The sequence below is a fragment of the Pseudorca crassidens genome, chromosome 4 (genome assembly GCF_039906515.1).
Source record: "Pseudorca crassidens isolate mPseCra1 chromosome 4, mPseCra1.hap1, whole genome shotgun sequence".
In the NCBI taxonomy this organism is placed as follows: Eukaryota; Metazoa; Chordata; class Mammalia; order Artiodactyla; family Delphinidae; genus Pseudorca; species Pseudorca crassidens.
The window spans coordinates 137,789,582-137,811,701 of NC_090299.1; the positions used below are offsets into that span (position 1 = coordinate 137,789,582).

At 40.0% G+C, this 22,120-nt stretch overlaps 2 protein-coding genes across 3 annotated transcripts in view; one reads left to right on the top strand and one right to left on the bottom strand.

Annotated features, from left to right (window-relative positions):
- The window catches only part of METAP1 (methionyl aminopeptidase 1), a 66,729-nt gene extending 52,190 nt beyond the window's left edge, over nt 1-14,539 (bottom strand). The window contains exon 1 of the mRNA XM_067736905.1: nt 14,301-14,539. Coding sequence (XP_067593006.1) covers nt 14,301-14,414 — 114 coding nt within the window. The 5' untranslated portion in view covers nt 14,415-14,539. The remainder of the gene's footprint in view (nt 1-14,300) is intronic.
- Nucleotides 13,966-22,120, top strand: part of EIF4E (eukaryotic translation initiation factor 4E) — a 113,304-nt gene continuing 105,149 nt past the window's right edge. Inside the window, exon 1 of one of the 2 annotated variants that reach the window (XM_067736906.1) lies at nt 13,966-14,209. In XM_067736906.1, coding sequence (XP_067593007.1) covers nt 13,981-14,209 — 229 coding nt within the window. In that variant the 5' untranslated portion in view covers nt 13,966-13,980. Of the gene's footprint in view, nt 14,210-14,833; nt 14,959-22,120 lie in introns of those variants that run through there. The other variant, XM_067736907.1, reaches the window with a different exon arrangement.

Genomic DNA, 22,120 nt, shown 5'->3' on the forward strand with positions numbered 1-22,120 from the left:
TATGTCATAGAATGTTCTGCCTATGTTTTCCTCTAAGAGTTTTATAGTGTCTGGCCTTAAGTTTAGGTCTTTAATCCATTTTGAGTTTATTTTTGTATATGGTGTTAGGAAGTGTCCTAATTTCAGTCTTTTATATATAGTTGTCCAGTTTTCCCAGCACCACTTATTGAAGAGGCTGTCTTTTCGCCATCGTATGTTTTTGCCTCCTTTGTCAAAGATAAGGTGACCATATGTGAGTGGGTTTACCTCTAGGCTTTCTATCCTGTTTCATTGATCTACATTTCTGTTTTTGTGCAGGTACCATACTGTCTTGATTACTGTAGCTCTGTAGTATAGTCTAAAGTCAGTGAGCCTGATTCCTCCAGCTCCGTTTTTCATTCTCAAGATTGCTTAGGCTATTCAGGGTCTTTTCTGTTTCCACACAAACTGTACAATTTTTTGTTCTAGTTCTGTGAAAAATGCCAGTGGTAGTTTGATAGGGATTGCATTGAATCTGTAGATTGCTTTGGGTAGTAGAGTCATTTTCACAATGTTGAGTCTTCCAATTCCAAGAACATGGCATATCTTTACATCTGTTTATATCATCTTTGATTTCTTTCATCAGTGTCTTATAGTTTTCTGCATACAGGTCTTTTGTCTCCTTAGGTTGGTTTATTCCTAGCTTGGTTTATTTTATTCCATTTGTTGCAATGGTAAATGGGAGTTTCCTTAATTTCTATTTCAGCTTTTTGCTGTTAGTAATAGGAATGCAAGGGATTTCTGTGCTACTTTACCAAATTCATTGACGAGCTCTAGTAGTTTTCTGGTAGCATCTTTAGGATTCTCTACGTATAGTATCATGTCAGCTGCAAACAGTGACAGTTTTACTTCTTGTTTTCTGATTTGTATTCCTTTTATTTCTTTTTCTTCTCTGATTGCTGTGGCTAAAACTTCCAAAACTATTTTGAATAATGGTGAGAGTGGGAAACCTTGTCTTGTTCCTGATCTTACAGGAAACGGTTTAAGTTTTTCACCATTGAAAATGATGTTGGCTGTGGGTTTTTCTTATATGGCCTTTATTATGTTGAGGTAGGTTTCCTCTATGCCCACTTTCTGGAGAGTTTTTATCATAAATGGGTGTTGAATTTTATCAAAAGCTTTTTCTGCATCTATTGAAATTATCATATGGTTTTTCTCCTTCAATTTGTTAATATGGTTTTTCACATTGATTGATTTGGTATATTGAAGAATCCTTGCATTCCTGGGATAAACCCCACTTGATCATGGTGTATGATCCTTTTAATGTGTTGTTGGATTCTTTTTGCTACTGTTTTGTTGAGGATTTCTGTATCTATATTCATCAGTGATATTGGCCTGTAGTTTTCATCTTTGTAACAACTTTGTCTGGTTTTGGTATCAAGGTGATGGTCGCCTTGTAGAATGACTTTGGGAGTGTTCCTCCCTCTGCTATATTTTGGAAGAGTTTGAGAACAACAGGGGTTAGCTCTTCTCTAAATGTTGATAGAATTCACTTGTGAAGCCATCCAGTCCTGGGCTTTTGTTTGTTGGAAGATTTTTAATCACAGTTTCAATTACAGTGCTTGTAACTGGTCTGTTCACATTTTCTATTTCTTCCTGGTTCAGTCTTGGAAGGTTGTGCTTTTCTAAGAATTTGTCCATTTCTTCCAGGTTGTCCATTTTATTGGCATATAGTTCTTGTAGTACTCTCTCATGATCCTTTGTATTTCTGCAGTGTCAGTTGTTACCTCTCCTTTTTCATTTCTAATTCTGTAGATTTGAGTCTTCTCCCTTTTTTTCTTGATGAGTCTAACGGTTTATCAATTTTCTTCAACTCACAAAGAACAAGCTTTTGGTTTTATTGATCTTTGCTATTGTTTCCTTCATTTCTTTTTCATTTATTTCTGACCTGATCTTTATGATTTCTTTCCTTCTGCCAACTTTGGGTTTTTCTTGTTCTTCTTTCTCTAATTGCTTCAGGTGTAAGGTTAGGTTGTTTATTTGAGATTTTTCTTGTTTCTTGAGGTGGGATTGTATTGCTATAACCTTCCATCTTAGAACTGCTTTTACTGCATGCCATAAGCTTTCGGTCATTGTGTTTTCATTGTCATCTGTTTCTAGGTATTTTTTAATTTCCTCTTTGGTTTCTTCAGTAATCTCTTGGTTATTTAGTAGTGTATTGTTTAGCTTCCGTATGTTTGTATTTTTTACAGATTTTTTTCCTGTAATTGATATCTAGCCTCATAACGTTGTGGTCAGAAAAGATACTTGATACAATTTCAATTTTCTTAAATTTACCAAGGCTGATTTGTGACCCAAGATATGATCTATCCTGGAGTATGTTCCATGTGTACTTGAGAAGAAAGTGTATTCTGTTGTTTTTGGATGGAATGTCCTGTAAATATCAATTAAGTCCATCTTCATTAATGTATCATTTAAAGCTGGTGTTTCCACATTTATTTTCATTTTGGATGATCTCTGTCCATTGGTGAAAGTGGGGTGTTAAAGTCCCCTACTATTATTGTGTTCCTGTGAATGTCCCCTTTTATGGCTGTTAGTATTTGAGTTATGTATTGAGGTGCTCCTATGTTGGGGCGTGAATATTTATAATTGTTGTATTTTCTTCTTGGATTGATCCCTTGATCATTATGTAGTGTCCTCTGTCTCTTTTAATAGTCTTTATTTTAAAGTCTATTTTGTCTGATATGAGTATTGCTACTCAGCTTTTTTTTGATTTCCATTTGCATGGAATATCTTTTTCCATCCCCTCACTTTCAGTCTGTATGTGTCCCTAGGTCTGAAGTGGGTCTCTTGTAGACAGCATATATACGGGTCTTGTTTTTGTATCCATTCAGTCAGTCTGTGTCTTTTGGTTGGAGCTTTTAATCCATTCACATTTAAGGTAATTATCGATATGTGTGTTCCTATTACCATTTTCTTAATTGTTTTGGTTTTGGTTTTGTAGGTCTTTTCCTTCTCTTGTGTTTCCTGCCTAGAGAAGTTCCTTTAGCATTTGTTGTAAAGCTAGTCTGGTGGTGCTGAATTCTCTTAGCTTTTGCTTGTCTGAAAAGCTTTTGATTTCTCCGTCAAATCTGAGTGAGATCCTTGCTGGGTAGAGTAATTTTGGTTGTAGGATTTTCTCTTTCATCACTTTAACTATATCCTGCCACTCCCTTCTGGCCTACAGAGTTTCTGCTGAAAAATCAGCTGATAACCTTGTGGGGATCCTTTGTATGTTGTTACTTTTCCCTGCTGCTTTTAATACTTTTTCTTTGAATTTAATTTTTGTTAGTTTGATTAATATGTGTCTTGATGTGTTTCTCCTATGGTTTATCCTGTATGGGACTCTATGTGCTTCCTGGACTTGGGTGACTATTTCCTTTCCCATGTTAGGGAAGTTTTCGACTATAATCTCTTCAAATATCTTCTCAGACCCTTTCTTTTTCTCTTCTTCTTCTGGGACCCCTATAATTTGAATATTGGTGCATTTAGTGTTGTCCCAGAGGTCTCTGAGATTTTCTTCAATTTTTTTTCATTCTTTTTTCTTTATTCTGCTCCTCGGCAGTTATTTCCACCATTTTGTCTTCCAGCTCATTTATTCGTTCTTCTGCCTCAGTTATTCTGTTATTGATTCCTTCTACTGTATTTTTCATTTCAGTTATTGTTGTTCATCTCTGTTTGTTTGTTCTTTAGTTCTTCTAGGTCCTTGTTAAATGTTTCTTGTATTTTCTCCATTCTTTTTCCAAGATTTTGGATCATCTTTACTATCATTACTCTGAATTCTTTTTCAGGTAGACTATTTCCTCTTCATTTCTTTGGTCTGTTGGGTTTTTACCTTGTTCCATCACCTGCTGCGTATTTCTCTGTCTTCTCATTTTTTTTAATTTACTGTGTTTGGGGTCTCCTTTTTGTAGGCTGCAGGTTCATAGTTCCTATTATTTCTGGTGTCTGCCCCAGTGGGTGAAGTTGGCTTCCTGGTTAGGGGGACTGGTGCCTGTGTTCTGGTAGATGGGGCTGGATTTTGTCCCTCTGGTGCGCAGGGACACATCAGGTGGTGTGTTTTGGGGTGTCTGTAAACTAAGTATGACTTTAGGCAGCCTCTCTACTAATGGATGGGGTTGTGTTCCCATCTTGCTAGTTGTTTGGCATGGGTCATCCAGCACTAGAGCTTTCTGGCTGTTGGGTGGAGGTGGGTCTTAGTGTTGAGACAGAGATCTTTGGGAGAGCTCTCGCTGATTAATACTACATGGGGCTGGGAGGCCTCTGGTCGTCCAACATCCTGGACTCAGCTCTCCCACCTTGGAAGGTCAGGCCTGAAACCCAGCCTGAGCACCAAGACCCTGCAAGCCACATGGCTCGGAAGAAAAGGAGGAGAAAAAATAAATAAAAAAACGAACAGGGCTTCCCTGGTGGTGCAGTGGTTAAGAATCCACCTGACAATGCAGGGGACATGGGTTTGAGCCCTCGTCCAGGAAGCTACCACATGCCACGGAGCAACTAAGCCCATGCGCCACAATTACTGAGCCTGAGCTCTAGAGCCCACGAGCCACAACTACTGAAGCCTGCGTGCCGAGAGCCCGTGCTCCACAACGAGAAGCCACCGCAGTGAGAAGCCACGCACCACAACGAAGAGTAGCCCCCGCTCACTGCAACTAAAGAAAGCCCATGCACAGCAATGAAGACCCAATGCAGCCAAAACTAAATAAATAAATAAATTTATTTATTAAAAAAAACAAAACTGAACAGACAGAGCCTCAAAACAAATGGTAAAAGCAGACAAAATCACACAAAGAAACATACACACACACACTCACAAAAAGAGGAGAAAGAAAAAAAAAAGGAAAAGAGCAACCAAACATATAAACAAATCCACCAATGATAACAAGCACTTAAAACTAAACTAAGATAAAACCAAAACCAAAAATAAACATAAAACCAGAAACAAATTAGACACAGAAAGCAAACCCCAAGTCTACAGCTGCTCCCCAAAGTCCACCGCCTTCTTTTGGGAGCATTCATTGTCTATTCAGGTATTCCACATACACAGGGTTTACCAAGCCAATTGCGGGCATTTAGTCCACTGCTCCTGAGGCTACACAGAGAAATTTCCCTTTCTATTCTTTGTTTGCACAGCTCCTGGGGTTCCGCTTTGGTTTTGGTCCCTGAGGGCGTGTTGGCCGCCCTCAGGCATCTGTTTCCTGCCCGACAGGAGGGGGTTAAAGCAGTGGCTGATTAGAGCTCTCTTGCTCACTCAGGCCGAGGAGAGGGAGGGGTACTTCACAGATGGAATGCGGGGCATGTCTGTGGCAGCAAAGGCCAGAGTGACACTGCAACAGCCTGAGGTGCACCATGTGTTCTCCTGGGGAAGTTGTCCCTGGATCACGGGACCCTGGCAGTGGTGTGCTGCACAGGCTCCCAGGAGGGTGAGGGTAGTGACCTGCACTTGCAAACAGGATACTTGGTGGCAGCAGTAGCGGTCCGTGCCCGCCTCTGGGGTCCAAGATGATAGCTGCAGCTCGTGCCCATCTCTGGAGCTCACTTAGGTGGTGCTCTGTCACCTGTGGGAACACACAGCAGGAAGCCCCTCTCCTCGTGCACTCCAAGACAATGGTCTTTTGCCTCTTTGGCAGCTCCAGACTTTTTCCCAGACTCCCTCCCTGCTAGCTGTGGTGCACTAGCCCCCTTCAGGCTGTGTTCATGCAGCCAACCCCAGTCCTCTCCCTGGGGTCTGACCACTGAAGCCTGAGCCTCAGCTCCCAGCCCCTCCCCCCACGTTGCACTCGTAGGTGCAACACAGGAGCACCTCAATATATAAAGCAAGTTTTAGAATACTTGCAGTGATTTCATTTATAAAAATCTCAAAAACACCAAAACTAAACAATGTATTATCTAAGGAATCAAACATGAAAAGCAAATGAATGATAAACACAAAATTCAGAATAGGGAGTTCCACTTGGGTGAGAGACACGTAAGAGCCTTCTGGTTTTACTTGCTTTACTAATAATGTTCTTTTTAATAACTTAGGTGGTTAAGTATAGAGGCATTTACTATATCACGTTTCTTTAGATCCTATGGATGACTTACTGTTAGTTTTTTATTCTATTCAACATCTAATAAAAACAAATGAGTAAAAAAAAAAAACAAAACTTATAGATCCTGACTTTAAGGTACTTAAAAACCTCAATTCAAAAGCAACACTAAATCACATAACTGCATTTATATTTTTCTCCACATATTAGTAGTGAACAATGCAGAGTTACCAGTATTCAAATAGTTAAACCCATCACTAGCACCAATTAGTGAAACAATCAGTAAGAAAATTAATCCCCATTCAGAGGGAAAAAAAAAAAAAGCCATGTCATGTCTAAAACCTAATGGTACTTACATTTACCTATTTTACTAAATGATTTGAGCTCATAGCTTGATCAATAAAGCAGGATAACCTTCAGAATCTGATGCAAAGGGCTGCCCTTTTTTACCTTTTATCAAGGCAGAACCAATAAATACAAGTTCAAAATATGGAAAAGTCTCTGTTGCCTCCCACTATATGATGATGAGGAAACTGCTAAAGTCACAAAATTTCACTTATACCCAAACCACTCTTTAGAGGCCTGAGCCTATGACCCAGATAAATGTCACACTAGCCAACTCCAGCTGACAGGGATTTTAGGAATGCTTTCCAACAGACATGGCACAGCTCTGGTGTATCAGGAAGAAGTCCCCACTGAACTTAGCTATAAAACAGATAGGTTACTAGAGACAAAAACAGGAAAGAACTTTTTTTTTTTTTTAATGGTAAGAAGACTTTAACATGAGATCTACCCTCTTAACAATTGTTAAGTGTCAATAATAATTTACATTGGGACCTCCCTGGCAGTCCAGTGGTTAAGGCTCCACACTTCCAATGCAGGGGGCCCGTGTTCAATCCCTGGTCGGAGAACTAAGATCCCACATGCCGCAGGGCACAGCCAAAAAATTTATATATATATAATTTACATTGTTGTGGGTACAATGGTAAAGAGCAGATCTCTAGAGTTTATCCATCTTACTTGACTGAAATTTTATGCCTATTAATTAGTAACTCCCCATTTCCCCCTTCACCCAACCCCTGGCAACCACTCTTTGAGTGTCTGATTTTGACTATTTCAGGTACCTTTTGTAAGTGGAATCACACAGTATTTGTCTTTCTGTGACTGACTTATTTTATTCTGCACAATGTCCTCCAGATGCATCCATGTTGTGGCACATTGCAAAATTGCCTTCTTTGTTAAAATTGAATAGTATTCTGTGCTTCCCTGGTGGCGCAGTGGTTGAGAGTCCGCCTGCCCTGGTCCGGGAAGATCCCACATGCCATGGAGCGGCTAGGCCCGTGAGCCATGGCCGCTGAGCCTGCGCATCTGGAGCCTGTGATCCGCAACAGGAGAGGCCACAACAGTGAGAAGCCCGCGTAAAGCAAAAAAAAAAAAAAAAAAATTGAATAGTATTCTGTTATATATTTATACCACATTTTGTTTATTTGTTCATCCATCCATGGATATGTAGGTTGTTTCCACAACTTAGCTATTGTGAATGGTGCACAAAGGGAAAACTCATTTGCAATGAATAACTGAGGGGAATTTTCAGAGGGCCCCCTTTCCTAGGTTCAACTATAGCTGCTAAATACACACATTGCGAAAGGCAGGCCTAGCTTACAGGGTGTGTTGAATTGTTCTTTATTCAAAGCCAGATCCGAGATTGATATCAATCAAAGAAAAAAAAGATTTATAATTGTTGAGCTGCCCAAGCATGAATAAGCAAATGCTTCATGTTAAAACTGTGAGGTCAAGAGAGGTTCAGGATCAAGCAGAAAGGATAATTATATTTATATTTGGTTACATTAAAACTTTAATATGGAGAGAATCCCAATGGTTGCTCTATAGAGTATTCCTGCCTATATTACATCAACTAAATGGATTTGCTATTAATACCAAAGACAATTCCTCATTTATAGAGAAGGAGCTACCATGCTAAAGCTCCTCCCTCCTGTCTAGAGCTGGGTATGTGTTTAGCAATGGGCTTATGTGTCTGTCATCCCCACCAAATTATTAAGACCAAACTAAAAATGTTGTAAGTGTGCCAAATCTGAAACAGACTCACCCCCCCAAAAAAAAAAAAAGTGACTAAAACTTCTACCACAAGCTATATCAATAGTATAAGATCACATCTACTTCCAATAGCCCTTCAATCTCTAAAACAGTAACTCAGAGTTAAAGATTTGTTCAACTTTTTACTATCTACCAACCAAATGATGCTTGGTTTTCACAAGTTCTACTGGAATAAAAGTATAATTCATGACAAGCATTTATAATACAAACATGTCAATAAAAGGAGATCTCCATTCACCACCAGAAGTTTCTCAAACTAGTAACAATCCATTGACTACACTGTGAGAACTACTAGCAGCTTGGGGTGCTTCAATCCTTGGTTCCTGGGTTCCTGTACCAGTCCTACTGTTATCCTATACTCCCGAGTAAATCAAAATGATTTAAATTTCACAAGAACATTTATTGAAGAGCAGTTAAACAGTAGCCAAAAAAATTGAAAAGAAAGTAAATTCAACCATAAGTGAGTAAATAAAGGACGGTACACCGATCACGTTGTATATTAGTCCAGCCACTACAAAGGATAATGTAAATGTAGCTATTACAGACATTCCCAATGTATTAGTTAAGACGTAAAAGTAAGCAAATTCCCTAAGATTATGCATATTATGGTACCATTCTGACAAAAACACAAGTATATGCACATAAATGTATATAAGAATATATAAATGTGTTTGTAAGAATACTCATCAAAAAACTCACAGAAATAATCACTGGGTAACGTTTCACCTGCATTTTCTCATTTTTTCTACAGCAAAAGTTATTTTTGTTTAAAAAAAAATCACAACCTCTCTAGACCTTCATCCTATTCATTTTTTAATAAGAAGCTAAGACAGTTGTACCCAAACACCAATCTTACAACAATATCTAGGCATAGTGTGAGGTAATGTGAGGAATTTAAAGAAAATCCCTAGAAATAAAAAGTATAATATGGTAATACCTCCAAGGAGGATGAAGATGAGTTCCAGAAACACTCCGCATTCTCAGGAACTTTGTTACCAAAGGAGAAAGCGTCTTAGAGGGCAGGTCTGCATTTCAAAGATGCTACATGTTGGAAGGTCAATTCCTTCCTCACTTTCCAACTCCAACATACAAGATGCCCACCCACTTACTTTCTTACTGAAGACCCAATCAGTCACCTTACATCACCAGTTTCTTTGAAAGAACCTATTGCAAGAATTTGTTCAAAATGTTCATGACAAACGATGCTTCTCCATTTCATAGAATATGTTTATTTACTGCTTATATTTTTATTTTTTTAAATACATCTTTATTGGAGTATAATTGCTTCACAATGCTGGGTTAGTTTCTGTTGTACAACAAAGTGAATCAGCCATATGCATACATATATCCCCATATCTCCTCCCTCTTGAGCCTCCCTCCCACACTCCCTATCCCACCCCTCTAGGTGGTCGCAAAGCAAAGAGCTGATCTCCCTGTGCTATGCTGCTGCTTCCCACTAGCTACCTATTTTACATTTGGTGGTGTATATATGTCAATGCTACTCTCACTTTCCCCCAGCTTCCCCCTCTCCCCACACCGTGTCAAGTCCATTCTCTGTCTACGTCTTTATTCCTGCCCTGCCCCTAGGTTCATCAGTACCATTTCTATCTTTTTTTAGATTCCATATATATGCGTTAGCATATGGTATTTGTTTTTCTCTTTCTGACTTACTTCACTCTGTATGACAGTCTCTAGGTCCATCCACCTCACTACAAATAAATCAGTTCATTACTTTTTATGGCTGAGTAATATTCCATTGTATACATGTGCCACATCTTCTTTATCCATTCATCTGTCGATGGACACTTAGGTTGCTTCCATGTCCTGGCTATTGTAAATAGAGCTGCAATGAACATTTTGGTACATGTCTCTTTTTGAATTATGGTTTTTCTCAGGGTATATGCCCAGTAGTGGGATTGCTGGGTCATATGGTAGATCTGTTTTTGGTTTTTTAAGGAACCTCCATACTGTTCTCCATAGTGGTTGTATCAATTTACATTCCCACCAAGAGTGCAGCATTCCACTACACCCTTTCCAGGATTTACTGTTTCTAGATTTTTTGATAATGGCCATTCTGACCAGTGTGAGCTGATACCTCATTGTAGTTTTGATTTGCATTTCTCTAATAATTAGTGATGTTGAGCATCTTTTCATGTGCCTCTTGGCCATCTGTATGTCTTCTTTGGTGAAATGTCTATTTAGGTCTTCTGCCCATTTTTTGATTGGGTTGTTTGTTTGTTTTTTATATATTGAGCTCCATGAGCAGTTTGTATATTTTGGAGATTAATCCTTTGTCTGATGTTTCATTTGCAAGTATTTTCTCCCATTCTGAGGGTTGTCTTTTAGTCTTGCTTATGGTTTCCTTTGCTATGCAAAAGCTTTTAAGTTTAATTAGGGCCCATTTGTTTATTTTTGTTTTCATTACTCTAGGAGTCCTTAAACATTTTTAAACCTTCCTTATATCTGACTGTAATAGTATTAGACATAAGGCTATGTGTGTAATAAAACTATTTACTGAACACTGTGTGAGGCACTTCGCATGCTCTTATTCACCTTCACCTCAGCTCCATAAAGAGGGTGTACCATTAGTCCTCTCATAAAATAGGAGATGACTTACCCAAGGACATGGTCTCAAAAATTTTAAACCCAGGTCAGACTCCAAACCCAGGCAGGCTCCTTCCACTTATACTATACTACCTTTTAAGTTCTTATGCCTTATGAAGGACTGCAAATCACTCAGGTCCTTCTCAGCAGATCCTTCAACTAAGGACAAGATAGCATCTGCCCTGGGGTGTTCACTAAGGGCTTGATTGCTCTTTGCTTTTCCTTCTCAGGCCCAATGACCTTTCTTCTTTCATTTAATGAACTGAGTGCCTACTGTGTACAAGGCACTTAAAAGAAATACAAAAATGAGTACAGCACAGCCTCCATCCTCAAAAAACTCTTACAAACTGTTAGGGACTACAAGTAAACTACTAAACTACTATTAAAATTGGTCAACTACTATTGAATAAGATAGATACATCTATAAAGAAATACCATCAAACATCAGGAATTCCTGAAAAGCTCGATTTCAAGTAAAACGGGTTTTACTCATTAAAGGACCAAAACTTTTCTTAAAATTAAGCATCCTAAATAAAAATATTTCTATCTTCTTAAGCATAAACTCAGTATAACAATAAAAAGAGCTAACACTGATGAAATGCACTGCTATGCTAAGTGTTTTACATACACTTAGTATTTAGTCTTTAGTATTTAGTCCCAACCCTGATGTTGGTACTATTCATAGACCCATTTTAAAAGGCTATAACAAAAAACAAAGATTATCTACCTAAAGCACACAGCTAGTAAGTAATGGAGCTGTGATTCAAATGCAGTAGTCTACCTCTTTATTCTGCCTTTTGATACAATGACTCAAGCATTTATTGACCACCTATTGCATAGAGCATTGTGTTGAGAAATGAGGATAGGGAACTGAACAAGATAGCTTCTTCATGACTTCACCTTCTGATTAAAAGACAGATAAACAAGAACAAAAATGAAATAATTACAGATTGTATAAAATGTTATAAAGGGAATAAGGTGGTGTGACAGGGTAACCGGGAAAGGCTTACTTCTGTTACGGCTCTTGTAGTTTTGTTCGGTTTGTTCCCAAAGACAAGCTGGCCAGATAGCCAGGCTGGGGACCAGAGGAGCAAGGAGAAGAGAAAAGACAGACCACTGCTAGTGAAAATGATCAGAGAAGTGGCACGAAGCCCTAGTTTCATCACAAATGTGGAAACTGGCTTAGGAAAAGTTAATGATTGATCAAGGTCTCAAGCTGGGACTGAAAGAATAGCTGTGATTTCTGAAGACAGGTGCCCTGACTACGGGGCTAGAATCCTGCAAGCAATGGTAACTCTATTTGTTATAGGTGGCGGTAAGCATAGTCAGACTGTGCTATGCTAGGGGAGAAATAACTTCTGTACAAAAGGTTTTCTTCCTTTGATTTGTGTGTGTGTGTGTGGGTGGGTGGGTGGGTGTGTGGGTGTTTATTTGCAAGGTGGGAAACTACAGCAGGGAAATGAACTAAGAGAAACGGGTGAGAAATTTTTAAAACTGACTAAAGGAGGTAGTAACAGAAATGAAGAAAGAGACAGCTTTGAGCACCATTCAGGATATATTTGACTACAGGTATAACAATGGGACTAGAAATATACCTGCAGAATCCAACATGAAATACCTACTGTACTGAATAAACCCTGCATGTTTTCACAAATGTGTTGGCATTTTTCCATAAACCCCAATGAGCCAATGTTCTTTCTATTGAATAAAACCATGCCTAAGAGAATATCACCCATCCCTGATGAATATGGCTTCATAGTATCTTTTTAAAATCCCAGCAGGTAAGTCTGTGTACATATTAATTCATTTAACATTACCAAATACCAACTAAATTTAAGCACAACATAAACCACATTAGTCTACTCATGCGGTACACAATTTCCAAAGATAAACTACTGTTTTTTTGTTTTAAGTCCAGGTCCCACACAGGCCTCAACAAATTATAGAATTTGAAAATTATTTTAAAGAAACAAAAGGACTCAGACCACTTTTAGCATGTTGAGTAGTCCCAATGCTATTTCTAAAATGAGCAACACTTCTCCATGTGCAACTTTTTCCAAATGATACTAACAAGGTCAAGGATCATATCCTATCTGAAAACAACACCTGTACAACATAGCTAGGATCTCTTACAACCGCTTATCTACAAGTGCTGGACCTTAAGGATTTTATTTATACGTTAATTTTACATACATCTTTATGTTTACACAGTTTATAGTTGAAATATTTATATTATTGCTCTTATATATTTGTTTTCCTTCTATTCGTTTATATTTTTACATATAACAGTGCTACAGTGTACTGACGACCTTTAAAAAGAACCTCCTTAGGTTTTACCAAGATTTCACATTCATTGGATAATTTGGGCCTCAGAACAACCTTGTGAAATATGCAAGTAAAAGTATCATCTTCCCCTCTGCACAGAGGTGCTCAGCAAGATTAAGTAACTTGACTAATTCAAGATCTCACAGTCAACGGCAAGGCCAGGGCCCTGACCGTGCCTTCAGACTCTTTGTTCATGCTCTCCTCCTCGCGGGACACTACCGATTTAGTACCTGAATATTCACGTGCCTTTCTTCAACAAATCCGGACTGTAACTAAAAGCCGTACCAATGCCGCCGGGCCAATACTCCGGGCGTCTAAATGCAGCCGGAACACTAGTGCTCTTCAGTAAACATAAACACCAGCACACGTTGCAGTCCGGACCCCATTCAGTGCTGGCTTTGCTCCACCGCACAAAACTTGTATTTTAATACACTACGGCTTTAAAGCATAACTCTTAATGGAACTGTCTTTTTCACTCAGTGGTAAATTCAGTAAATCAGGGGTGACTCATACTGTTAACTTATGGTTTTGTAAATTAATAATTTTGGATGCCAAAGGAAAAGAATGAATTACACAGATCCCTCTCCATCCCCAACCCCAAAGTTGCCGAAGTGTCAATGCGCAGCAGTAAAACCTACGGACAGAGGTGGGTGGGGCTGGTATACCTCCTCTCTGCGACCCCCACCGTCCCAGGTAACTCACTCTTCAAAGGCCAGCGGGTCTCTTCCGACCCCCAATCCCGTAGGGACCAGAGTGACTACCCGGCCCCGCAGCCCCCAGCGACCAAGATCAGAGCCCTGCCGGGAGCTGCAGCTGTGACGACTCGCACAGCTGGGGCTGCCGCCTTCCCCCGGCGTCCCCACCTGTCCCGGGTAGCCCGCACACCTGGCAGCCCCAGCCCGGGCAGAGGATGCGCGGTGAGAACCGGCCCCTCAACGCGGGGCCCCAGCGCGGCCGAGCGACTCAGGGCAAGTCCGCTTCCGCCCCCAGCCCACATGGCCGCGGCCGCCCGCGCCAGTACCCAGCGTGCGCCCCGCGCGGCCAGGATCCGGTGGGGCCCCAGATCCCCCGGAGGAGAGAGGAGGCGGCGGCGCTTCAGACTGTGGGGAGGAGGAAGCGCGGCCGGCGCGACCGCGGGGGTAAGAGGAGGAGCATGTCCCGACCGGCGGCGAGGTCAGGCGGAGAGGGGAGGGGGGGCGGCGGCGGCGCCGCTGGGGAGCGGGAGTCTACCTGCGAGCAGAAGTACGAGCCCTGTATCCCCAGCTTGATGCAGGTGGGACACTGGAGCTTGGCCTCACTGCTGCAACCGTCCGTCTCGCACACACGCGTCTCCACGGCCGCCATGCTGGCTGGCTGATGGAGGAGCACCTCACCGAGGAAGAGGGGGAGGAGGGAAGGAGGAACTGCTGGGCAGAAGGAGGGCAGGGGTGGGGAGAGAGGCCGAGCCGGGGGAGGAGCTCGGCCCGCCAGGCCTGGGCGCGGGAGGAGGAAGAGCACCGGGCCCGCCCAGACCACGCTGCGCGCCCCGCCCCCGCCCCGCGCGCGCAGCTGGAGCCCCGCCCCGCGGCCTTAGCCCCGCCCCGGCCCGAGGCCCCAGCCTTTTCGCGGCCCGCGTGCACGTGGGGGCCGTAAGGGTACCTGGCAGGGCGTTCGGCCCCTCCGTGCTGTCCTGCTTGTAGCCGCGGCCAGCGCGACCTCCTGGCGCCCGGCGGAGAAGGCCCGGTGCGACCAACTGGGAGAGGCCCTCTCAGTTCCTAGAGAGAGCTCCCCAGTCGTCCCTTACTGACTGGATCCCAGGGTCTTGAACGTCTCCCGTACTCTCAGGCGGTTGGAAAGGGCGCTCCATTCCTCTGTGTTGGTCCACCCGGCAACTCCTTGGAAAAGGAAAGTAATTCCCTTTTTAAAGTTCTGTTTCTCGCGGATAGTGTCTGATCTGAGGCCTGAGGACCACCGCTCATTCACAAAACAAGGAGCCAGGGAACTGTCAATGGAGAGGTGGGCTGGGACTTGAGTCTGGCTTCCCTTGTGCCGGATTTTTTTTCACACCACCGCCCCTCCATTCACAATGTACAGTGCTACTGATGGTAACACAACTACTAGGTAGTCAATACAAACCGTAGTTTTTTGTATTATCCCAGTTGATAGTTTAAGAGGTAAATAGGGGGAAATTGTGTTGATCATGAAATGTCAGAGTTGATAGGAGCTTTAGAGTTCATCTAATACAAACCTCTTGCCTAAATCTCTTCAACTGCATCCCAGATCTGCCATTTTCTAATTTGTGCTTGAATACCTCCTGTCACCAGGGAAGAGAGAGGAACTAGTATTTTTTTTTCTGATAAATTTTTTAAATAATTTTTATTGAAGTTTAGTTGCTTTACAATGTTTTGTTCGTTTCACCTGTACCGTAAAATGAATCAGTTATATGTATACATATATCCACTCTTTTTTAGATTTCCTTCCCATTTAGGAAGTATTTATTGATCATCAACTTGTTAGCGCAAGTTCGTGTACCCAACGCACAGTGAGGGCAAACACCAAAACGTGGGCGTTTGGAGCAGAGAAAGGTTTATTGCAGGGACACAAAGGAGACAGGTGACTCATTGCTCTAAAAAAAAAACCCAAACTCCTTAAAGGGTTTCAGCAAAGCAATTTTTTAAAAGCCAGGTTGGGGGGCGGGGGTGGGGGAGGAGTTGCAAGGTATGTGATCAGCTCACGCACAATTCTCTGATTGGCTGAAGGTGCAGGCAACAGGGAGGTGTCACAGGGATTAACATTATCAGTCCTTAGGCTATGGGGAGGTCTGGGGCTATGTGCTCATGGTCATCAAGTAGTTAATACCTTCCTTTCAGTGGGGGGTTTTCACATTTGTAAAACAACTATGGAAATGTGCATGAAATGCTGTTATCTAGGTACTTCAGAGAGGAACTAAAGAAGAGAATATGAGAAAAGGCCTGTCCCAGGAAGGCCCCATAGGGTCCTGCTCCATTACAAACTAAGTGCTGTGAACTTTGTGTTATCTAATCCATATTTTTTAAAAACTTTCCATATTTGATAGATGAGAAAAGCTCTTTTTTTTTTATTTTCTTTTTTTTTTTTTTTTCTTGGCTGTGTTGGGTCTTCGTTGCTGTGCGCAGGCTTTCTCTAGTTGCGGTGAGCGGGCTTCTCATTGTCGTGGCTTCTCTTGTTGCAGAGCACGGGCTCTAGGCGTGTGGGCTTCAGTAGTTGTGGCACGTGGGCTCAGTAGTTGTAGCTCGCGGGCTCTAGAGTGCAGGCTCAGTACTTGTGACACACGGGCTTAGTTGCTCCGCGGCATGTGGGATCTTCCCAGACCAGGGCTCGAACCCGTGTCCCCTGCATTGGCAGGCGGATTCTTAATCAGTGCGCCACCAAGAAAGCCCTCTTATTTAATTTTTAATTGCTTTGTTTTGTTATATAAGCAATAAAATAAATAATGTAATAAAATCAAATAATAAATTTTAAAATTTATATACACATGAGCAAAAAAGAAATCAAGCACCAAATATATGTATATATGTATATGTATGTGTATATGATATGTGTATATGCACATATAGTACATATATATAGAATATTTTAAACGAAAACTGGACCGTACTATGCAGAGTATTTAGTTACCTGTTTTGTTCAAGTTGTGAACTTCCTTTATTGCCATCAGATATACTTTATTCCAGGGAATTCCCTGCTGGTCCAGTGCTTAGGACTCCACACTTCCACTGCAGGGGTCACGGTTTGATCCCTGGTTGGGGAACTAAGACCGCATATGCTGTGCAGTGCAACCAAAAAAAAAATATATATATATATATGTACTTTTTGCACATAATTTTAATGTCTGCATAATATTCCATTGTATAATTTACTGAGCCAAATTAACTAATCATAGACATTTAGGTTATTTTTAATTGTTATGGATTATAAACAAGGCTTCTGTGAGTACGTTTTTAGTTCAAACTTTACATAAATCCTTACTTACTTAGGATATAGTCTTAAAAGTGGAATTGCTGCATCAAAGGATTGTCACTGTTGTTTATTCTTTTTTATATAGTTTGCCAAATTTTTCCTCAGAAAATGTGTAAAAATTTACACTCTGGTCAGAACTGCATTAGAGATCTTATTTCCTTAGACCTTACTAGTACTAGGTATTATCTATTTTTAATGTTTTTCATTTTGATAAATATGTAAATCTATTTGTTTTTAGATTATAGTAAGGCCGAACATTTTTCTATGATTATAGCACTTACATTTCTTCTTTTATGTGTTTTGCTTTTGTTAAAATTTCTTTTTTGCAGAACAATACTAAACAAAGAGTCAACTTGGCCACGGTACCATCGCCTAAACACATCAGTGTTTCATCTGTCCTAGTTACCTTCAATCCTTACTCGCTTGCCTATTAAATGTTTACATATTTGCAGTCATTGATGGAATATTTTGCTCTGCATTTTCACATAGCACTATGCCATGGATTACTCTTAGATTTAGAGAAACAGTAAGTCCCATTCCTCTTCTACACAATAGCTCTTTATGTATTTGGTACTATCATGTCTTATGGTTTCTCAGTTCTTACAATATTCCCTTGTATTTTATAGTATGTTTATTTTATTTTATTTTACATCTTTATTGGAGTATAATTGCTTTACAATGGTGTGTTAGTTTCTGCTTTACAAAAAAGTGAATCAGTTATACATATACATATGTTCCCATATCTCTTCCCTCTTGCGTCTCCCTCCCTCCCACCATCCCTATCCCACCCCTCCAGGCGGTCACAAAGCACCGAGTTGATCTCCCTGTGCTATGCGGCTGCTTCCCACTAGCTATCTATCTTACATTTAGTAGTGTATATATGTCCATGCCTCTCTCGCGCTTTGTCACAGCTTACCCTTCCCCCTCCCCATATCCTCAAGTCCATTCTCTAGTAAGTCTGTGTCTTTATTCCTGTCTTACCCCTAGGTTCTTCATGACATTTTTTTTTCTTAAATTCCATATATATGTGTTAGCATACGGTATTTGTCTTTCTCTTTCTGACTTACTTCACTCTGTATGACAGACTCTAGGTCTATCCACCTCATTACAAATAGCTTAATTTCGTTTCTTTTTATGGCTGAGTAATATTCCATTGTATATATGTGCCACATCTTCTTTATCCATTCATCCGATGATGGGCACTTAGGTTGTTTCCATCTCTGGGCTATTGTAAATAGAGCTGCAATGAACACTGTGGTACATGACTCTTTCTGAATTATGGTTTTCTCAGGGTATATGCCCAGTGGTGGAATTGCTGGGTCATATGGTAGTTCTATTTGTAGATTTTTAAGCATCCTCCATACTGTTCTCCATAGTGGCTGTACCAATTCACATTCCCACCAGCAGTGCAAGAGTGTTCCCTTTTCTCCACACCCTCTCCAGCATTTATTGTTTTTAGATTTTTTGATGATGGCCATTCTGACTGGTGTGAGATGATATCTCAATGTAGCTTTGATTTGCATTTCTCTAATGATTAATGATGTTGAGCATTCTTTGATGTGTTTGTTGGCAGTCTGTATATCTTCTTTGGAGAAATGTCTATTTAGGTCTTCTGCCCATTTTTGGATTGGGTTGGTTTTTTTTTTTGTTATTGAGCTGCATGAGCTGCTTGTAAATTTTGGAGATTAATCCTTTGTCAGTTGCTTCATTTGCAAATATTTTCTCCCATTCTGAGGGTTGTCTTTCGGTATTGTTTATGGTTTCCTTTGCTATGCAAAAGCTTTGAAGTTTCATTAGGTCCCATTTGTTTATTTTTGTTTCTTTTTCCATTTCTCTAGGAGGTGGGTCAAAAAGGATCTTGCTGTGATTTATGTCATAGAATGTTCTGCCTATGTTTTCCTCTAAGAGTTTGATAGTTTCTGGCTTTACATTTAGGTCTTTAATCCATTTTGAGCTTATTTTTGTGTATGGTGTTAGGGAGGGATCTAATCTTATACTTTTACATGTAGCTGTCCAGTTTTCCCAGCACCACTTATTGAAGAGGCTGTCATTTCTCCACTTTACATTCTTGTTTCCTTTATCAAAGATAAGGTGACCATATGTGCGTGGGTTTATCTCTGGGCTTTCTATCCTGTTCCATTGATCTATATTTCTGTTTTTGTGCCAGTACCATATTCTCTTGATTACTGTAGCTTTGTAGTATAGTCTGAAGTCAGGGAGCCTGATTCCTTCACCTCCGTTTTTCGTTCTCAAGATTGCTTTGGCTAATCGGGGTCTTTTGTGTTTCCATACAAATTGTGAAATTTTTTGTTCTAGTTCTGTGAAAAATGCCAGTGGTAGTTTGATAGGGATTGCATTCAATCTGTAGATTGCTTTGGGTAGTAGAGTCATTTTCACAATGTTGATTCTTCCAATCCAAGAACATGGTATATCTCTCCATCTATTTGTATCATCTTTAATTTCTTTCATCAGTGTCTTATAATTTTCTGCATACAGGTCTTTTGTCTCCTTAGGTAGGTTTATTCCTAGATATTTTATTCTTTTTGTTGCAATGGTAAATGGGAGTGTTTTCTTGATTTCACTTTCAGATTTTTCATCATTAGTGTATAGAAATGCCAGAGATTTCTATGCATTAATTTTGTATCCTGCTACTTTACCAAATTCATTGATTAGCTCTAGTAGTTTTCTGGTAGCATCTTCAGGATTCTTTATGTAGAGTATCATGTCATTTGCAAACAGTGACAGCTTTGCTTCTTCTTTTCTGATTTAGATTCCTTTTATTTCTTTTTCTTCTCTGATTGCTGTGGCTAAAACATCCAAAACTATATTGAATAAGAGTGGTGAGAGTGGGCAACCTTGTCTTGTTCCTGATCTTAGTGGAAATGCTTTCAGTTTTTCACCATTGAGGATGATGTTAGCTGTGGGTTTGTCATATATGGCCTTTATTATGTTGAGGAAAGTTCCCTCTATGCCTACTTTCTGCAGGATTTTTATCATAAATGGGTGTTGAATTTTGTTGAAAGCTTTCTTTGCATCTATTGAGATGATCATACGGTTTTTCTCCTTCAATTTGTTAATATGGTTTATCACATTGATTGATTTGCATATATTGAAGAATCCTTGCGTTCCTGGAATAAACCCCACTTGATCATGGAGTATGATCCTTTTAATGTGCTGTTGGCTTCTGTTTGCTAGTATTTTGTTGAGGATTTTTGCATCTATGTTCATCATTGATATTGGCTTGTAGTTTTCTTTCTTTGTGACATCCTTGTCTGGTTTTGGTATCAAGGTGATGGTGGCCTCATAGAATGAGTTTGGGAGCGTTCCTCCCTCTGATATATTTTGGAAGAGTTTGAGAAGGATAGGTCTTAGCTCTTCTCTAAATATTTGATAGAATCCACCCGTGAAGCCATCTGATCCTGGGCTTTTGTTTGTTGGAAGATTTTTAATCACAGTTTCAATTTCAGTGCTTGTGATTGCTCTGTTCATATTTTCTATTTCTTCCTGATTCAGTCTTGGCAGGTTGTGCATTTCTAAGAATTTGTCCATTTCTTCCAGATTGTCCATTTTATTGGCATAGAGTTGCTTGTAGTAATCTCTCATGATCTTTTTTATTTCTGCAGTGTCAGTTGTTACTTCTCCTTTTTCATTTCTAATTCTATTGATTTGAGTCTTCTCCCTTTTTTTCTTGATGAGTCTGGCTAATGGTTTATCAATTTTGTTTATCTTCTCAAAGAACCAGCTTTTAGTTTAATTGGTCTTTGCTATCGTTTCCTTCATTTCTTTTTCATTTATTTCTGATCTGATTTTTATAATATCTTTCCTTCTGCTAACTTTGGGGTTTTTTTGTTCTTCTTTCTCTAATTGCTTTAGGTGCAAGGTTAGGTTGTTTCTTCGAGATGTTTCCCGTTTCTTAAGGTAGGATTGTATTGCTATAAACTTCCCTCTTAGAACTGCGTTTGCTGCATCCCATAGGTTTTGGGTCGTCATGTCTCCATTGTCATTTGTTTCTAGGTATTTTTGATTTCCTCTTTGATTTCTTCAGTGACCACTTCGTTATTAAGTAGTGTATTGTTTAGCCTCCATGTGTTTGTATTTTTTACAGATTTTTCCTGTAATTGATATCTAGTCTCATAGCGTTGCGGTCAGAAAAGATACTTGATGCGATTTCAATTTTCTTAAATTTACCAAGGCTTGATTTGTGACCCAAGATATGATCTATCCTGGAGAATGTTCCATTAGCACTTGAGAAAAATGTGTATTCTGTTGTTTTTGGATGCAATGTCCTGTAAATATCAATTAAGTCCATCTTGTTTAATGTATCCTTTAAAGCTTGTGTTTCCTTATTTATTTTCATTTTGGATGATCTGTCCATTGGTGAAAGTGGGGTGTTACAATCCCCTACTATGAATGTGTTACTGTCGATTTCCCCTTTTATGGCTGTTAGTATTTGCCTTATGTATTAAGGTGCTTCTATGTTGGGTGCATAGATATTTACAATTGTTATATCTTCTTCTTGGATTGATCCCTTGATCATTATGTAGTGTCCTTCTTTGTCTCTTCTAATAGTCCTTATTTTAAAGTCGATTTTGGCTGATATGAGAATTGCTACTCCAGCTTTCTTTTGATTTCCATTTGCATCGAATATCTTTTTCCATTCCCTTACTTTCAGTCTGTATGTGTCTCTAGGTCTGAAGTGGGTCTCTTGTAGACAGCATATATATGGGTCTTGTTTGTGTATCCATTCAGCCAATCTGTGTCTTTTGGTGGGAACATTTAGTCCATTTACATTTAAGGTACTTATCGATATGTATGTTCCTATTCCCATTTTCTTAATTGTTTTGGGTTCGTTATTGAAGGCCTTTTCCTTCTCTTGTATTTCTTGCCTAGGGTAGTTCCTTTAGCAGTTGTTGTAGAGCTGGTTTGGTGGTGCTGAACTCTCTCAGCTTTTGCTTGTCTGGAAAGGTTTTAATTTCTCCATCAAATCTGAATGAGATCCTTGCTGGGTAGAGTAATCTTGGTTGCAGGTTTTTCTCCTTCATCACGTTAAATATGTCCTGCCAGTCCCTTCT